We start from the raw sequence: 20507 nt of genomic DNA on the forward strand, positions 1-20507 counted from the left end.
GCTTCCGTTTCGTATTTTAACACAAAAATTGGACATTATTTTTTTATAATTACTCGCTCAAATTTACCAACATGCTTTATTTACTTGTGTGTATACCATTTATTTTTTTATTTTTTATTATTTTTTTAAAGATTTTATTTATTTATTTGACAGAGAGAGACACAGCAAGAGAGGGAACACAAGCAGGGGGAGTGGGAGAGGGAGAAGCAGGCTTCCTGCCGAGCAGGGAGCCCATGCGGGGCTCGATCCCAGGACCCTGGGACCATGACCTGAGCCGAAGGCAGACACTTAGCGACTAAGCGTATACCATTTACTCTTGTATCTCAAGATACAAGAAGATACACCTTGGTTTGGAGTTCATTTTTCTTTCTTTCAAAGTATATCCCTTAAGCTTTCTTTTAATGAAGTCTGCAACTGGTAAACCATGTCATTGTATACCTGAAAATGTTTTTACTTTGCCTTCACTCATAACTAATAATTGAGCTATTTTAGCTATTATATATTGACTTACTTTCCCTCAACACATGGTAGATGCATTCTCATTGTCTTCTGGCATCTACTATTACCAATGCAAATTTCGCCATTAGTTGGTTGTCATTTTATTATAAGCAACCTGCTTGAATATAGCCAGCTTCCCATGGCATTTAGGAATTTCTCATTTTGAGGTAATTTTAGGCAATCTCACACAATATCATTAGATATGTATTTGGTTTTATTTAGGTATGTATGGCAATTGAGCTGCATTTTCCACCTAAGGTGAGTCTTTAGAGCCATTGATCTATCTTCCATGCTCTCTCATTTTTTATTGAGATATAATTCACATGCCACAAAATTCATTATTTGAAGCGTACAGTTCAGTTAACTGTACTCACAGGGCTGTGCAGCCATCACCAATCTCTAATTCCAAAACATTTCCATCACTATGAAAAGAAATCCCATACCCGTAGGAAATCACTCCTCATTCTTCTCTCTCCTCAAGCTTCTAGAAACCCCTAATCTATTCTCTCTTTCTATGGATAAGCCTATTCTGGTTATTTCACACAAATGGCATCATAAAATGTGTAGCCTTTTGTGCCTGGCTTCTTTCACTTAGCAAAATGTTTTCAAGATTCATCCATGCTGTAGAATGTATCAATCCTTCAGTCTTTTAGATAGATAATAGATAATAATCTATTGTGTAGGGGCGCCTGGATGGCTCAGTCAGTTAAGCGTCTGCCTTCGGGTCAGGTCATGGTCTCAGGTCCTGGGATCGAGTCCCACATCGGGCTCCCTGCTCAGTGCGGAGTCTGCCTCTCCCTCTCCCTCTGCCTCTCTCCCTGCTCTTGCTCTCTCTCTCTCAAATAAATAAATAAAATCTTTTTAAAAAAATCTGTTGTATGGATATAGCACATTTGGTTTATATATTCATCACTTGGTGGACATTTAGTTTCTCTCCACTTTTTAGCTTTTATGAGTAATACTGCTTTGAATATTTGTGGACAAGTCTCTGTGTAAACATATCTTTCCAGTGGAGGTGCCCCTCCACTTTCTTAATAGTGTCCCTTGAAACACAAAAGTTTTTATCTTTAACAAAGTTGTGTTATCGGGATGGCTCAGTCGTTGAGCGTCTGCCTTCGGCTCAGGTCGCGTGGTCCCAGGGTCCTGGGATCAAGCCCCACGCTGGGCTCCCTGCTCCGCAGGAAGCCTGCTTCTCCCTCTCCCACTCCCCCTGCTGTGTTCCCTCTCTCACTGTGTCTCTCTCTGTCAAATAAATAAATAAAATCTTAAAAAAAAAAGTTGTGTCATCTATTTTTTCTTTGGGTATTACGTGTCATATCTAAGAAACCACTGCCTAATCCAAGGTCATAAAGATTTATCTCTGTATCATCTTCTAAAAGTCTTATGGTTCATGCTTTTTCATTTTTGATATGGTTCCCTCTCTATACTGTGTTTGTTCTCAAGTCCTAAGGACTAACTCCCAACATTAATTCTCTTTTCAGCTGTGTTCCACATTGTTTTTCTTTCTTAAGTTCCAATGACTATATGTTTGTTTGCTTTTTAAAATTTCAGATTTTGAATTGCTTCTTTTGCATATCTCTGTTCTTGGGTTTTTTTTTTTCCTGCACAATTTTGTTGTATTGTTTTTCAAGGGTTATTATCCCTCTGGCTCTTTGAGTATCCTTAAACATGATATTTTAAATTGTTTGACAGCCTACACCCCAAGAGTTTATGGTAGAGGCATTTGAGTCAAGGGAGGCAACATGTGGTATTCCTGAGGTAGGAAGAAGTAGCGAGCTGCCATTGTAATGAGTGATGTGAGGGGTGTCTGCTAGACAATGCACAGTTAAGTATGTCAAGTGTTTTGAGAACTACCCACTCCACTTCTACAGGTTTTGGAATGGTCAGAACTCAGTGCCTAAGACACCTATTTTAGGACCAGTTTAAACTGTCACATGAAGGCCAAAGACAAGATGGCAGTAACTCTGACTCATAAGCCTTGGAAACCTGGCAGGCCAGCAACAGGTCCCCAGCATAGCAGTTGGGAACCAGGTCAGCTCTGTATATTATTGTGGATGTCCAGAATGATGTCAGAGGTGCCACATGACCCAGGAATGTTATAACCCTACAGAGAAAAACAAATACCATCACAGCACACTGGAGTTGATTTGGAGCTGTTTCCCTCCTAATGTCTCTAGTCCTAAAAACACCAAAACCACAAGCAGGAAGAAGATGAAAGTGGCTTCCAGAGACTACAGAGCAAAGTCTGATCAATACTAAAAAGCAAGTTAGGATAATTAGTACAAATCCAGATTTGCAAATGAGTCTTTTCTGAAGGTGGTTGCCTTCTATATAGTCATAAATGATACTGGATATTTCTCACTCACATATCCACATACCCAGTCTTACAGACATTAATGAGCACCCAATGTATGCTTGTCACCTTGACAGGCACTGGGGGAAAAAAAAAAAAAGACAGTCCCCACCCTTGGAAAAGCCCCCTATCAATGAGTAAAGGGGTTTACAAGCAAATCATTATACGTCACTGTTAATTCTACCTAGATGATTTGGAAGGACCACAGAGAGAAATTATCCAGAAGAAGAAAACGGTAAAGAGTATTCCAGGCAGACTGACAGTGGCAAGAAAGCTCAGGGGCTACTCAGTGGACAGTGAGTCCAGTTTTTGGACTGCGGTAGGGAAGATGCAGAAGTTGAGGTTGGAAAAGCAAATAGATACACATTATATTTCACCTAAGATGCAACTGATTATAAAGTGAACTATTACTTCATGTACAACCAAGAAAAAAATGCTGCTCATTAAATTATAACACAACATTGCTTGCAAAACATTCCTACTGCAGAGGGACTAAAATGCAAGGCACTGTCCCTCTCAGAACGGATAAGGTTCGGCAATTCCCAAAAGAAGAAATGTAAAAGACAAATTAACATTAGAAAACAGGTTCTTTTAAAAAATGATCAAATAAATGCAAACTGAATATGAATATAATTTTTTCTTATCAAATTGGTAAAGTATTAATGTTAGCATTAGCAAGACATAGTAAAAGGCAAACTCACCACTAAAAGTATAAAATAATACTCCCTTTCTGGAAATCACTTTGACAATAATGTACCAAGAACCTAAATACGTACAAAGTCTTTGAGCTAGTAATCCTCCCTAAAGGAATCTATTTCAAATCCATACTTACAGACTCAGAAGAAGATTTATGTACAGGAATATAAGGTTATCTATAATAACAAAAATGCAAGCTACATAAAAGCCAAATTTATCAATGAATATATAAATAAATTGTGGTATAATACGAAACGTTAGTCTCTGAAATATTTTTTAATATTTAATAACATGGGGGAAATATAATATAAAGGTAAATTTCAAAGGGGAAGGAACAAAATTCTATGTAGAATATAATTGCAGTCTAGGAGAAAAAGTATTTAATAAAGATTGGAAGGAGGGGCAATCTTGGTTAGCTCCGAGTGCTAGCATTATTAACATTTTTCTTTCTTATAATTTTTGTTATTTTTCAAATTTGCAAATGTCCCTATTTATGGCCTCTCTTTCCTCCTAAACAAATGTGTTCTTCCCAATTTTACTCGTAAAAATTAAATTATGGTAGAGAATGGAAGCCTATGCATGGAGACGAAATGACCAATAGGTGCCCCTCATATTAAATAGTAATTACACAGGATCATCATGAATGCTTAAAAATTTCTGGTAAATGTTAGATGGTACCCAGTACAGATCATACATGACTTCCATATTTCTCAGTAGTAGAGATTAGCTACGAGTGAGTACTCTGCTAAATTTACAAGCATTATTTCTAGTCCTTATCATCACGCAGACATGAGAAACAGAGGTCCGAGAAGCTGAGTAAGTGTAGGGAGCTTGCACAATGTGAACAAGGCAAAGCTAGGATTTGAACTCAAGTCTCTCACAAAGGTTCACACACCCTCCCCTGTACCATCTGTCTCTCAAAGAATTTCTTCCATAGCATGTCCAGATGAACATCCAGGAAGAACAAGATTCTACTCTTTCCCATCAATGAGCAGGAAAGATTATGAACCACAGATAAGTACATTATGTCCATTCCTGAAGGAAAGTTACAAATCTTGATGACAGAGGCAAAGCTCTCTGATAATGTGGGGTGGACTAGATAGTTAAGGGGCCAGATTCCCAGTCTATCAGCTGTCAAAATCGACTGACAAACAGGTTCTTTCTGTTACCTGTGATTGCTAAAATTATGGTGCAGTGCCATTTACCCACCTGGCAAGGTAAGGCGACTTGCGGAGCTAGTGCTTGGGGCTGGTGAGCCATGAGAGCGCTTCTTTGTGCCTGGAAAGAGGAAAAGAGGGGTAAGGAAAGGTAGGATCGTGGATGGACTTGTTGGACGGGTGAATGCTGATCTGAAACATTATCAAATGATCCAAATGTTTGGGTCTGAAAACAACATCTGGGTGAGTTCGTGGGAGCAGCCCATTTCCCATGGTCCAGAAGAGCCAGGAGCTCAGCCTTTACTTCTGTGCGCGTGATGGCTCTTGGTCTCCTGGTTGGCAGGTTGGTATGTTGGGGACCAACACACCACAGAGCAGGGCTACACTTTAGATCCACCATGGAAGTTTTCTAAATATAGTTGCCTGAGCGCCACCCCCAGATTCTGTTTTCATTGTACTAGGGTGGAACTCTGCATCAGTATTTTTAAAGTCACGCAGATGATTTTTATGTGCATCCAGGGTAGAAAACTGCTGTGGATGGAAAAGTTCTTGATTTAGAATCAAGGAATAGTGGGTGGGGGGGGCAGGTGTCCCTATAGCCTTTACACGCTATTGGACCTCAAACAATTAACGTGAGTTTTCTAAAGCTCAGGTCTTCATCTGCAAAAGGAGGGAAATGAAAATGACCTCAACGTGTTCCGGTGAGGATGAAAGAGACCACTGTACATGAGAGTGTGCAGGAGGCCACACAAATGCTGGGTCAGCGTGGTCCGTGAGCTCCCGCAGTTGGCATCATAACTCCCACTGGGAAAGGGATTATCTATCTCTGTTCCTATGAACGACTTTGTGGGCCGTGAGGGAGTGACAAGACAGACCCCAGAGTGAGGATCAGGAAGGAGAGCAAAAGGAAGGAAGGGCTGAGTTGTTGTGCAAAAGAACATTTACATAAATATAGAAGTATGTGTGTGTGTGTGTGTATAAGTGTATACACGCATACATACATATATGTTATATAGACACAGACCTGCACATATATATACACATTCACAGGTACATATATATGTCTTATATATATATGTATACAAATAGTTTCCGTTCATTCATTCATCTCTTTATTTTGCCGTCCAGAGCAGGGCAAAGGCAGCCTAGACGTCGGAAGCCAGCAACATAGCAGATGCCTAGAGTCTGAGCCCGCAGAAGTGCTGAGAAAATTTTTAAACAGAAGATACACGTGATTTATGGTTATTTGTGCTACAAGTCCCCTGATCCTACACAAACTTTTTGTAAAGTCTACTTTGCACACACAGGCCTGGTGTCTATGGAGGTTGTGTTCACTGAGAAACCGTCTGAGTCACCACAGTCATGGGAAAAGATAACAAGATGACCCGTCGCCTGATCCACATCAGGGGAAGCAGGAACTTGGGGCTAGAAGTGAACCCAGAGTCGCTGGTGAGACGTGGAGAAATATACCCAGGATGGTGCTTGAGACAGTTTCATTTTAGTCCTAAAGGTCAGGGTACTACCCTTGACAGTCTGTGTTGTTAACTATTATTATTATTGGCCCTATAGGGGTAGTGGTGTTCATAGTGGGAGCAGGACTAATAGTAAAAACAGAAAACACAAAATTAATCCAAATACCTCAGAGCCACAAAAATGGTTAATTTGCATGAGGTGAGAGAAGCTATATCTGGCAGAACTTCGTGTCTCCATTGTCCAGGGCTTGTATATGCCCTGAATATCAGAGTTGGCAGGGAAATCAGAGGGCCCAAGCCTGGCTATGACTGTGATTCTGAAGTCCCTGAGGTGATTTTTATAAATACGGCTCCCAGGGCCCTTTCCTGAGCCTACTAAAGTGAAATATTGAGGGAATGGAGCTAGAAGTTTGCATGTCAACAAGTTCCCCAGATGGGTCTAATGACTATTGGTAGAATGAGGTGTCTCAGACACCCCGAGGTGAGAATATTTGCCCAAGGTGATACTCTGGGTCAGGGCCGGGCTGTATCCTATACAAAAAATGGTGGGCTTGGGTGTAACAAGTCAGCCCTGATCAGGGGCACTATCAGGAGGCAGATCCATGCCTCTGACCTTGTCCAGAGCCCCTCTGATCCACCAGAAATGCCTCTGGGTCCCACTGAATCTGCATTTACAGGGGGACGCCAATGACTCAAAGCATTTATCCTTCTGCTCACAAAACATTTTACTTGTCTCACTGTCCCTTTAGGATAGGGTTTCTCAACAGCAGCATACCTGGGCTGTAGGAGCAGGCTGTCCTGCACATAGTAGGATGTTTAGCTGTTTAGCTGCATTCCTTGCCTCGACCATGAGGTGTCAGTAGCACCCCCTCGTCGTGATCATCAAAAATGTCCCCTGGACCCGGACAATGCTAAATGTTCCCTAGGAGCAAAATTGCCCTCAGTTGAGAACCATTGCTTTAGGATGGAGGCTGGGTTCAGGTTTTTTATTCAGAGTGGTGATTCACAATTTGACCACGTGGCCATTAGTAATAGTCACTGTTGCACATCAGGTAATTACTATATTCTAAGCCCCATGTTAGTTGTAGACATTTAAATGTACCTTAGTTATCTTTTCTGATACTAACTCTCTGAAGATAAAGTAATTCCCATTTTGGAAAAATGAAGGGAGGAGATCGGAGGGGGAGACAAACCATGAGAGACTATGGACTCTGAGAAACAAACTGAGGGTTTTAGAGGGGAGGGGGTGGGGGGATGGGTTAGCACGGTGATGGGTATCAAGGAGGGCACGTACTGCATGGAGCACTGGGTGTTATACGCAAACAATGAATCATGGAACACCACATCAAAAACTAATGATGTAATGTATGGGGACTAACATAACATAATAAAATAAAATTAAAAAAAATCACATTACAAAAGTTGCGAAAAATAATAATTCCCATTTTGTGGAATTTGGAGACAAAAGGAGTTTAAGTAATTTGCACAAAGCTACTGAGTGTTTGGGACAATATTTAAGTCAAGATCCTTAAGAGTTCAAACCTAGAGAAACTTTTCCCAAGACTCTTGTTCTTTTTTGACAAATCTATTATCCAGACTTCCTTCAAGTGCAGTTATCCTAAATTTGCCAAAGGTAAGAAAAACCTAAGCAATAATTTTAACAAAAAGGAGAAACTAAACCAGTTTTTCAGACCCAACCAAGCACTGGTGAGCCAGCATTTCCTGAAGGGCCTGGATGTTTGACAAGTGCCCCAGGTGGTTCTGATGTTCAGGCAGGCTTAGAAAATTGTGTGTGATAGAAATTTCCTTTTTCTTATCTCACTACTGGAAAACATGGCACTCGCTTTCCACGGATACTCTTGAGAACTTGAGAGAGCAAATGTAATGTTGCCTATGCGAGCACTTGAAAACTTGCAGAGCACTGAATGATAAGCTTTCAGTGTTATTACTCGTAGAAACATTCACTAGTACCAGGTGATTTCATAGAAATGCTTTGTGCAGTTTTTTTTTAAAAAAATCACCTACAGTGATCTTCCAAAAGTCTGCAGTTTGAGGGCTTTTTCTTGAGGCAGTTTTTTTATCCCTTTGGTATGTTCTTTGCAGACGCTGAATGACATGGGAACCTCTGGGAGCCTTGGGTCAGTGGAACAGTAGAACTGCAAGCCCTCTACACGTGGAGTTATTTTTTCTCTATGCTTGATGAAATGCCCAATATATCAGGAAAAGGGAGAAATCATCCACGCCTCTCCTAATCATGAGTCACAAACAGGTAGCAGGGGGGAGACACATAGAATAAACATTTTTGCGATTTCCCCAGCTCTTCAGGTGACATCATGGACCACTAGGGGTGGTTAGGGTCTGAGTCAACCTCCCGCTGGCTCCCCATTCACTGAGGCTGTGTTCCTGAAACCATTTCCCATGCCACAGCCACCAAATTACCTACACTTGACTCGCAGTTCCATTTGTGGAAATAATACTCTTCTTTAAGTTTCATGTTCTTACCCCCTCTACCCCCTCCCTCGCTCCCATTCCCAGGGAAAACATCAGAGACTGAGCTGGAAGATCTAGGTCCAGATCAGCTTCCAAAATGTGCCCTACTGTTCCATGTCAACAGAATGCCTTGGGAACCACAGAACTCTCTCTAGGATTTATTGTAGAAATCTACTTGGGATGCTGCTCTGTGACTGGGAATTCACTGTCAGGGCTTTTCAATCCTGGCTACACATTAGGATCATCTGGGGAATTGTAAAGAAAATATGCTAAGAGCCAGGCACTTCCCCCCAGAAATGCTGCCTAGTGGGTCTGCGGTGGGTCCCAGACATGGGCATTTCTCAGGCTCCCAGCTGAGCCTGCTCTGGGGCCATGAGTGAGAAGCACACACTCAGTAAATACCTATAGAAGATATTTCAGTCATCAGGGGAAGCATTCTTGCTTCTGAACAACCTGTGTGCTTTATCCTCATGGATGATGTGAATCTTGTACATGGTTTCTTTTCATTTTTATTTAGGTTTCCAGGAAACTCAGACCCAATTTATGACATAGTGCTGGGAACTGGGGAGGCCTATTCAGCCTGCATGACTGCACGCTCACATTTACCTTGGCTTACTCCATCTGCACTAGCTACTTTCTGTCTCTGATTTTATTCTTCTTTCTTAATTTTTTTTAAAAAAATTGATGATGTTTATGTGATTTTAGAATTCCAAATTATTTTATAAATGAAGTAGGTAAAACGAAAACATGAATAAACAACTACATCAGGGCTGCCATTGCCAAGCTTCATCTTCCTCAACTCTAAAAATTTAAAAACATTCATTTCAGTTAATAATTGGGAGGCTCAAGTAACAGTTCACATGTACAAGTGCTTAGCAAACTGCGCGGTGCAATATAGTGTTTATTATTAGTTTATGTTCGAAAGAAAGGGGTGTGTGTGTGTGTGTTTGTGTGTGTGTGTGTGAAAGTCGCTAATATGTCATCTTTGGAAGATAAGCATTTTAAGGTCACAGATTACATCGTCCTTGACCCACAGCATGTGAATGCTCAAAGAATAAACAACCCAATCAGTCAGCTCGGGGCAGAAATGTCATCACTACAGCTTGTGCGACTGGAAGTATCTTTTGACAAACGCATAGCTTTCAGATATTTCAAATTAATGTCCTTGGTTGGTTCAGCTAAGGGCAATGAATCCAATTCATCAAGAGTCTGGAGCAGAGGACATTGATGGAAGTGACAACCAACCTTGGGACTGATACACACACCTAAGACTCAGGGCCGAGAGGGTAGCAGTAAACCCCAGTGATAACACAGCTTGATGTCAAACAAATCATTTCCCTTCCGCAAAATAGGGTGAGCACAGCCAAGCACCACCTGCCAGGAAAGGGTGGTTTAAGAGCCCTTGAGATTAAGCATCATCATTAGTAATGGTGCAACAATAGGAATGTTGTTACAACGCCAAGCAGGCAGATCCCACGGGCAGAGGTGGTGCAGAAAGACTGAAGTAGGAAAAGCGTCTATCACCCTACTGGGCATTTTCAATCCCTTTCTTTTAGCATTTTGCAACGTCTGCCTTTGTGATACCCACAACCTCTGATCTCTATGGCTCAGCACATCTACCAATACCTTCTCTGTGTTCCACTTGGGGTGCAGCAGAAGGCAACAAGCCATTGCCTGCTGCCTCAGAACAAATCCCAGTTCTGCTTCTTCCCATCCTTGACACAAGAGTATCAAGAAAAGTCCACGTTCTGCTCAGGGCTGGGGCATCACTGAAGGAGTTTGGAGGGCTTCAAACCCATCCATACTTCCCTAAGAGCCATTTTCCAATAGTATATCAATAGAGCTCTGTATTCACAGTGTTTAATAACACTTTTTCCCTGCCCAATACACCCACCATCAATACTACACCTGCTTTGTAACTGGATCTCTGTTCATCACAAAGAACAATGACCAAAACCACAGAGCTATTCAGATACGCAACACTGTATGCTCTTTAAATATGGCTGTTTTAATATTTGAACATGCTTTGGAATTGGGCCAGCAAATGACGAGTCAAAGGAATGTTCACAAGCTTTGACCCAGTAGCTGTACATCTAGGAATTTGTCCAATGGAGATACTCGGAAATGCGACACAGCCTTATATACAAAGAACTCCACTGCTATATGATTTACAACAGCAAAATAAATAAATAAATAAAAATATGTAACTTAATTGTCCAACAGCAGAGAGTTGGTTAAGTAAACTGTGCTAGAGCCACAAAATGAATTATTATTTTGCTACTGAACTTACAAAGAGGTTTTTTTTTTTTAAATAGGACAGTGTTTATAATCCAATGTTATGTGAACAAACCGTAACACAAAGGTAAATATACCGCACTGTATGGCCTCCACTGTGTAAAAACACAGAGCAAAACCCATAAGGAAATGAGGAAAGAAGTGACAGTGAATGATTGTTGGATAGGGTATTACAAGGGAATTTAATTTTATTATACTTTTCTGTATTTTTAAGAACAACTAAGTTCCGTTTCTGCTTTCAGAAAAAGAATTTAAAAAATATGTTTCAACGCATGGCAAACACAGCCACTTTGGAGGACCTTCACGCCCCCTTTGTCAGAGTAATAATCCAGTGGGGTTACTATGCAGGAATAGCATGGGGAGGTGGCCCAGGTAGGAGGGTGCTATCTGTGTCAGATGCATCCTCCCCACTAGACAAATCCCTCTTCATGGCTGGCGTGAAGGAGGCGGGCTGGGTACCATCCTGGATGTAAACCACTAGTACTCCCACAAACAGGGGTAATGACTATTCCCAAGTGAGACTCCTTATGTTCATCAATGGAGAGAAAGAAAATATTGCCAGGTAGGCCTTTCAAGAGAGAAAGAAAGATGAAAAGTTTGGAATTTGAAAACTGGCATCACAGGATTGTCACACCATGTCATCGTACCCAGAAGAAAACTAAACATATGGAGGCCAGCTTCATTTCATGAATGCTGACACTTCTTAAGCCCCAAGGAGCTTCTGATAAACCCATCTACCTCGTCCCTCAAAAAAGATGACATGAGCAGAGCTTTACCATGTTACTTCTATTGTGCAGGCAAAGGCACTTGGTACCTGGGTATTATGTGGCGTTCAGAGGAATACAAAAGAGACAGATGGTTGAGTGAGCTCTTGGAGAGCCCCATATCTGGGACAGAACACAGACAACAACGGAAAACATGAAAAGAAAGAAAAAAACAGCATGTGATTTTTCAAATTCCAACCGAGAGATTAACTCATTGTTTTTATTTGGTAATCAGAAGAACATACAGGTACTTATTCATCACTAGATGATGGGGGAAATTATACATCAACAGACTGTCAGCCTCATCTGTGCAATAAAGATTTACAATAAACACATCTTTAGTTTATTGAGAGCAGTTTAGCATTTCTGTTTTACATGAATCTTTAGGAATTATTTTTGCATTTGGAGGTGTGATGCTATGGTATTTGAATAGTTTGTTTTAGCGCAAACCAGCATCATCAGGAACAGAACACTCTTCTTTAGAATCGATGGCCATTCTCTTTTCCTATGATATACAAATGTAAATTGCAACCTGCCTTTTATCTGCTAGAGACCTATTTTACATCATGGAAGTACATTCTATCACTGCTGTAAAAATAAGCACAAGTCTATTTTACCATCTTCCCTTTTGGAGGACCATTCTCAGAACACATCCAGAAATCTCTTCCTTATCCCTCCAAAGAACTACTTATTTGGCATGATTTGGACTGAGTTTTGGGGTTTTGGTTCTGCTTTCCTCCCTCTTTTGAATCTTGTTAAACATTCTTGGTATTAATCCAGACACCTCCCACAAATCCAGCTGAACAGCAACAAAATCTAAGGCTGAGATGAGCTGAGTTATCCATTCATATAGGGCCAGTGCCCATACCAGGAGAGGGTCTATAGACCCATGGTGAGCACCTGCCATCCTAAGGGGAAAAAATCCTGTGAGGGCAAAGTTTGTGCTCTATACTGAGGGAACATGATGGCATTACATTAGCCTCAAAGTGAGTCACCTTGCTTTGGGTAACTGATCTCCCATGAGGATTTCCTTTCTCCTGCTTCCTTTCCCCAATCTATTCCCTACTCCCCAACTACCTACCTCACCCTTGGCACCCAACATTTCCTCATGTTAATTACACTGGAAGAAGATGCTTTTCTTTCCCCCATTATTGTGTGTTTCCTTGTGCTAAAATGATACCACAGGCAGAATGGCTTGCCTGGACAGAGGCGAAAGAAGGAATTTATGAAAGATAGAAAAATGAGAGAAGAAAAGAAGGGAAAGGTAAAAGAAAAGTATGAAAAAGGGAGAGGACCCTTAAATTAGGTAGGGGGAGGAATCTGGCTGTACAGTGGGCACCAGAGCTGATAAAAACCCAACCAAGCTCTACAAATGAAAATAGCAAATATTTTAAAAAAATTTTTTACAGCATATAAAATCGTATAAAAATATCAAAGCAAGAAAAAAGGAAAATGTATACTCTACAGTTCTATCTCTAGAATCAGCTACTGGACAGTACCTACAGCTGTAGGTTTTTACTATAAATCTATGTATATCAGTGTGTGACTCTGTCTCTGTACCATCACACATATACTCACTCAAAGGCAAGGACACAACTATACAAATACCTACCCCAAGATAGATCATGGCAGAGAAGCAAAGACTCTACAATAATGTGCCTCCAGGGCAATCTATTTAAAAGCCAATCCATAGCTTTTGGGTTTTAATGGGCTTTATTTTTTTAATTTGTTAATGTTATGTTAATCACCATACATTACATCATTAGTTTTTGATGTAGTGTTCCATGATTCATTGTTTGTGTGTAACATCCAGTGCTCCATGCAGGTTTTATTTTAAATGAATTATCTGGCACCATAACCTGACAGAGAAATGCTCCTGCAGGTTAAGAAGCCCGCTCCAATGAAAATACATGGGTGAAGTTCAGTGATCATGGCTGAAGCTGACCAAAGGTGAGGGCCTTCATGAGGGCACCAACTGGCCTGCTCCAGCCAGCATTTATCCCCAGAGATGCACGATCTTCCCAAAGGAGGTTGAATAAGTGTGCCCTGAGGGAGATGAAAGGGCCCCCACACCAACCCCTGCTCCTCCTGGCTCAGGGGATAGCAGTCTAGGCTGGGTCCAAGTTCATTGAGGGAAGCCAGCCATGGCCAGTGTTGATCCACTTCTACTTGGGAACAGTAACTAGAATAAATGTAAATTCACCTCAAATACATCTGCAATATTTTAGTGAAAAATGGGAGAGGTGGGGGCAGATTAGTTAAAATAACAAGGAATTAATAATGTTTAAATTGACTTTCATGAATTTTTCAGTCCAGGTCTCCCCCACTGTACCCACTCTTGTTTAATGTAAAAGCAAGTTGTTCTTTCAATGAAACAATTCTTGATGATGGCAGACTTTCCTGGAGAAGACGCAGTCTTTTACAAATGTCTAATGAGAACATCCAGAGGACTGCTTCCCATTTTTTTCTAACCTCTCTGAACCCAAATTAACTGAACTCTGTCAAATGTTCTAGGTGGCTCTGCTACCATTCTAATTGTACTGTCACCTCCAATGCTCAGGGTCTTTGGCGAGAGGAAATTTTAACAACTGAAATCTGTTCTTGGCAGGTAATATGTCCCTGGCTCTCAGAGGGATGTTTCATAGAAATATTGTGCTGTTCATTACATTTTTTTTCATTAAGTTCATTTTCTAAGTGATAATGAGGCCTTTAATGATGGAGCAATACTGATGAATCATAAGTATTACTTTCCATTTATTCACACATAAGATTCAATATAACATCATTGTTGCAACATTATGTTCTTTAATGTCCAATTTTGCTGTGGTTTAGTGCTGTACCCACCATAATATCAGCAGAGCAAAACTGGGCAATGATTTCCCACGCTGCACATATAGGGTCTCCTATTTGCTGCAAGATGGTTCACTTTGGATTTTAACTATTTCAACTTGGATTATAAATCAATCCACTGGTATTTCATATAGATTGGTGTTATCAGCCCTTTTGGAAGAGCAATTTCCGATAAATCCTGTTTTGTTTTGTTTTTATTTTATTTTTCTTAGACCTAAAAGCCATAGAGAGGTTTTCACTTTTTTATTTATTTTTTATAAACTTGGCTCTGACAATTTTCCCCCAAACCACCTGCAATTTCTATCCCTTATGATAAGCTACTGATGTCACTAGGGTATGTCTGCATATCTTTAGAAAGTAAGCCTTTAGTGATATGCTTGGCATATAGATGTTGGGCTTCGTTGGCACTCACAGGTGGATAGTGGAATGCAGCTGGACAGTTGTGTACCTGCTTCCTGAATGCTGACTCTGTGCTGGGCCCTCTTGGGAGGGGGGGGGGTTAGCGCAGCACTGCAACTCCTATTGGGATGTGTGGGGATCTCAGAATCAGAACAAAGTTTCCAACTGGAATCCCCTTTATTGGGGACATAATACTGCATACATAGGCTTTAATCTCAGAATCTTCTCTCTCTTGTTATGAGAAAAAGATTTAGTGCTTTTTTTCTTTTGTTTTCTCCCCATAGTCCACAGGGGACATTATGAAGTCGTTTATCATGTAAGTCTCTGCTCAAAGGTGAAGAATAGAAGAAAATATATATTCTAGCTATCATCTATCTATCTATCTAAAGAAAAGTGATCCGTGACAGAAGTGATACAAAAAGACCAGTATTCTTACTCCCAAAATACGGATTACAAAATTGGTCTCCATCTGTCTGCATTCTGCCTCACATCCCATCATAATGTTGCTCTTGACTTGTTCACTCTTCTAATTTACTAAAGGTATGGTTCTAGGTGGAAAATATAATACAATGAATTTAGTTCTGCAAATGAAATAAACAGGTACACTAGATTCTTCTTTGGCTCTCAGATGTTTAGATACTATTTTACTGTTTAAGTATATCAGGTCCTTAATGGGATCCTGTCAGATGTTTTCAATAGTTTTTAAAAGCTCCAAGAATGAAATGGATAATGGAAGAAAATCCATTTAAATTTAATGGGTTAGAAATGAGTCTCTTGCCTGCTGCCATAAGTTATTAGGGTTCATAACCTAAGAAAGGTTGGCATGAATAAAAGATGGAACAAAGACTTCCTTACGGATCAGTCATTATGCCTCAAAACATACCTCATCCACAAAACCTGGATGTGGAGCTCTTTGGTGACACAGGGACCCAAACTTTAGAGTCAGCTTCATTTGAAAAGTGTTCCGCGTAGGGACATGTAGACATTGTGGTTTGTCAATGATGGAATTGTTCCTACTGCTTTCTCCACATACTGGTCAATTCTTTTTTTTTTTTTTCCAATTTTACCCAAAGCTTTATTTGTCCCCCATGTATGTTGAAAACCTCTTAATTATTTATTAATGAAATAATAAACATCTGGATCTTTAACATACTCCACCATAAAATCATGTGAGGGAATAGTTAAAACAAGAATGGCAACAATTTTATGGTTTGTTGGGGCTGCATAGCGGGAAGATTGTATTATTCTCTCCACTTTTGGGTGAGATGAAAATTTCCATACTGGTCAATTCTTAATTCAGGTGTGTAAGCCCTTGCTTTCTAAGTGACATGACAGTGTAATACTGAGTAAGATGCCAGACTCCATGTGATGAAGAATGTGTGTCCCATATCACTGCTCCTTTGGAAGCTGTTTCAAGAGAACAAAAAGACCAAGAAAGTGCACCAGCGCTTTGGAAATATTGTTCTTCCAGTCAATACTGACTTGGGATCTTAATTTCAATGTTTTATCAACTCCAGTATTAATGTATACTACAATAATACATTGGTTTATATTTTTAAAAAGTAGATAATTTTGCAGTTTTACTCAATGTCCCTTCAAAATACTTTTTAAGGATTCAAAGATAAGTTACATGGAGTTTTGCTTCTCCACACTGAGAATTCCAAGCAGAGTTCTATACTGAATGAAACTCTCTTCCCATTCTTTTTCAGTGAATTAATGACTTAAAGCAAGTGGAAAACATTACCATCTTTATTGTTGCTAGAAAAAAAAATGGCTATATTCCTGTTTCTTTTTCAGATATTGTTTAGTCTTACTTGTTAAGAGTATAAAAGGGAAGTTGTAAGCTTTCTGTTTTGACCAGCTGCAAAGCTCTACATACAAAAGTACAGAACAGAAATGAGGTAAAATGTTCAGGTTCCAAGATGAAAAATTTGACATGCCCTGGTTGTATTTCATTCCTATACAAAACCATACCACCTCAAAGAGCATAGTTTGCAAACTGATGTCCCATGGATGGAGTGCAGGTCATAGGCATGCTTTTTTTGACCAGCACAGTCTTTGGAGATTTCTGAACTCGTTGCCAATAGTTAAAAATTTGGAGAGGGTTTATATAAATCCTAGGTACCTAGGAACCCCATTCCTACATAGCACTAATCCTGCTGCTGATTAGTAACTGCCCCCTTTCCACAACACACGCCTCAACATACAGAAAGCTCCAATTCCTCACAGTCCTTACTGCCTCACTGGTACCAATTGCCATTGATCACAATAACTCTGATACTACCTGGCTTGCTCTACTCATTTACTTGACCACTGGGCCCCTGATTTGAATTTGTGACCACATTATTTACTGTGGTTACTGTTAGAGAAGCATAGGGAGCAACAGAAAAATATGTGTTATTACAAGGCAAAATGTAAAGCTGACCAAAGAACAGTGTTTAAGTATCAGTACAAACTGGGCATTTTACACAAGAGTTCTTCAGATCTTTCTGTTGGGGAATATTTCAGTGAGGCGAGAGGCCCTGTAGACTACATACACAGTCTTCTTTCTGTCTGAAGAAATAGCAACATTTTGCTTTAGTAATAAGAAGATTCTTTAAATGTTTGTTTGGGTGTTTTTAATGTAGAAATTCAATCTGCAATGGGGAATACACCTAAACCTACCATCTAGCTCTCTCTCTCTCTCCCTATTACTAACCCCACTCCATCACCAGCATACTCACGGGGTTTCCCCTTGGGAAGGACTCAAAGATTTGTGAACCATAACCACCTTTTAAGAATGAGTTTTATCCAAATCACACCATTGAGACTCATAACATTAACTGTTACTTAGACCCCACTGGATCCCATTTTCGACTTGGATTCGGGGGGTGTACCTTTATTCTCTTTCCACGCTACATCCATGAATCTTTCTTTTGATTTGTGCTATTAATTATCTCCTATGTGTAATTTTTAAAGACTCACTAAAATGAGAAGAAGTATTTGACATATCTCCCTGATACTAATTCCTTTAGCACTTCCCTGAATAGAAAGAAGAGTGATTAAGTGAAACCGTAAATATCCAAAAGAAGAGGACTGGCCAGTGGTAAAAATTTCAGTAACCACCTAGTCATGGATGCTACCCAATGAAAACAATGTGTCTCCCACCTAAATAGTATAGTCATCAGCGGATACATTCAGGTTTATATTAATGAATGCACAGATAAATTAAGCATTTACAAATAAAGAGTCCTATAGGATAATCTCTTTAAAAAAAAGAATTTCATATATAAATGGAAAGACAAGCATAAGAATAATTTTTAAGTCTGAAAGAAAATTGGAGAAAAAGAATGTTCCTGACTCAGGAAAGGAACAACCAGAGACTGGAATCATCCTCTTAGCTGATGAAGGGCCAGCACAGCTGTATCCACCATCAGTAGCCAGTACAAAAATAACAATTTGAAGGAACGGCATCGACAGTAGTAAAATGGCAATTACTCTGCACGTGGCTTTTTCAGGCCGCCCTCAGCATATCCAGGATGTCCATCCTCATCAGGCCAGACAGGTGCCTTGAAAGCCAGGGCATTAGCAAAGAATTCTGAGGAAGTCCCTTCATGTTTTGTTTCTGTTTGTGCAAAAAGCTCAAGTTGTTTTATTTGCCTGGGGGAGGATTTCCCCAGAGTTCTTAGACCTCAAACCAGCTCCCAGAGAGCCGTCTCTTAGAAGGAGGTGGCATGAGGGAAGGCCAAGTGTGGGGGGGGGGCTTGTTTCTGAAACTTGGACACCTTCCCCAGATATGGGTCTTTGTGGAAGGAGGAGAAGGAGAATGAAGCTCAGCTAAAATGATGCAAGACACTGGCAGCCTCTTTTATTGTATGTGAGGTGTGTTTTACTCTTCTGAATCTGAAAAAAAGAAAAAGAAAAAGAAAAGTGTCAATGCTGCCTTTCCCCCCCACCCTTCTCCACCCTCCGGGTCTGAGGAGAAGAAAATCTGTGGAACAAAAAAAAAAAAAGGGGGAGGATCAATTAAACATTTCCACACTAGTCAGTGCTATCTCCTTTGTAGCACCGTTTGCTCTGTTCATAAAGGGAAACTCTCAGTGGAGAATTTTAAACACTGGTTACATTCGAAATCTTCATAGTTACTTTCAACTTGATTATCAAACATTTGGTGCATGCAATATGGATACTAAAATACCTTATTTTGCAACCAAGATGACAGTGACTGCCAGGTCTGGCCAATATGCCTCAGGGGTCAGTGGGATTGGAAGAAATAGATTCATCAAATCCCAACCATTTCCATACCAGAAGCAATATTCCTCTCTCAGAATTTTTGCACACCCACCTCCCCCTCAGAAGCTTCCCCAAGAAGATTTAAAGCAAGATGTGTCCCAACTGAAATCATTATGCAGTTGGGTAAATCACCTGACTTCTCTACTGGACCCAGAGTGAGGTGGTGGAGGAAGAAGACAAAGATGGAAACAGGACTAAGTTAATGGAAATAGACAGTAGTGGATTTTTTTTTCCCCCACCTGGCATACTCTACCCCATGCAAGCTCACTAGGCTTGGACAGAATTTCTAAAAAGCAAGCAGACAAACAAAAACCAACATGTTATTTCTTCCCATAAATGTTGCAGGGACTGCAAGTCATCATGCCTTATGGTTAGAGAGGGTTCCCTCCTGTGCGGGGCTCCAAAGGGAGAGAAGTACAGTGGCTTAGTTTTTAAGGATTACACCATTTACCTACAGAAATGTTAGGAGTCATTAGTGGATAAGGAACATTTCATATTCAACTTGAAAGGCTAAGATACTGTCCTAAAGGAGACTTAGGTGAAATTAGGCAGTGAACTAGTTGAGAAATAGGAGAGCCCTAGCTGATCTTTTTTAATTATTCTCAATTCTCAATTTTCCGGGGGCCATTGATCCAATCCTCCTGTTGTACCTTTCTTCATTCCAGTCCCATGCATGTTTACCCTCTGTCAGCACCTTCACCCATTCAGCAGAAGTAACAGAAAAGAGAAAAACTTCTGACCAGTTTACTCTGATGCTAGCACTGGCAGTGAGGGAAGTGACCAGCTGCCTCTCTGGAACTTCCCAGGGAGGGAAAGGGGTGAAACAAAAGCTGAAATCAAGGACTAGAAACCTCCCCCTGATTCTGATCATCTGCGCAATTTGGTCTGGGTGGGAGGTGCCAGGCAGCACTCCTCCTTAAGTGCTTTGGCCCCACCATTATCCGTTTGAGGTCATATGTAATGAGACTCCTTTCAATCATCATAGCACTAACCACCTTAGGAGATGTCCCCACGCCCTCAAATATAAAACCCAATTTTATTATGATGATATAAGTCTGAGGTTGATTTTTCAATAATTGACCAACTGGTTGGAAGGATGCTAGGGAGAGCTGACAAGGACCACTGTTATACCCAGTGAGCCTCAGTTAGCCAACAAGGGAAGGGATTCACATGGCCTCCATGAATGGTGGCCAGCTGTCCAGCCTGTGGGGTTTCCAGAGGTGGAAAGAAGTCCATCTAGGATCTGAACGGACCCCAAAGG

At 40.5% G+C, this 20507-nt stretch overlaps 1 protein-coding gene across 9 annotated transcripts in view; it reads right to left on the reverse strand.

Annotated features, from left to right (window-relative positions):
- Positions 1–20507, reverse strand: part of PDE1C (phosphodiesterase 1C) — a 648442-nt gene that overhangs the window by 15286 nt on the left and 612649 nt on the right. For 6 of the 9 annotated variants that reach the window (XM_073899034.1, XM_025873104.2, XM_073899041.1 and 3 more), the window contains one exon: positions 4757–4825. The exons of 2 other annotated variants lie outside the window; for them this stretch is intronic. In XM_073899034.1, coding sequence (XP_073755135.1) covers positions 4757–4825 — 69 coding nt within the window. Of the gene's footprint in view, positions 1–4756; positions 4826–11922; positions 18857–20507 lie in introns of those variants that run through there. One more of the 9 variants, XM_073899037.1, reaches the window with a different exon arrangement.

Source organism: Callorhinus ursinus, unplaced genomic scaffold (assembly GCF_003265705.2).
Source record: "Callorhinus ursinus isolate GAN/ISIS: 27379988/994484 unplaced genomic scaffold, GSC_fseal_2.0 scaffold12, whole genome shotgun sequence".
Taxonomy (NCBI): Eukaryota; Metazoa; Chordata; class Mammalia; order Carnivora; family Otariidae; genus Callorhinus; species Callorhinus ursinus.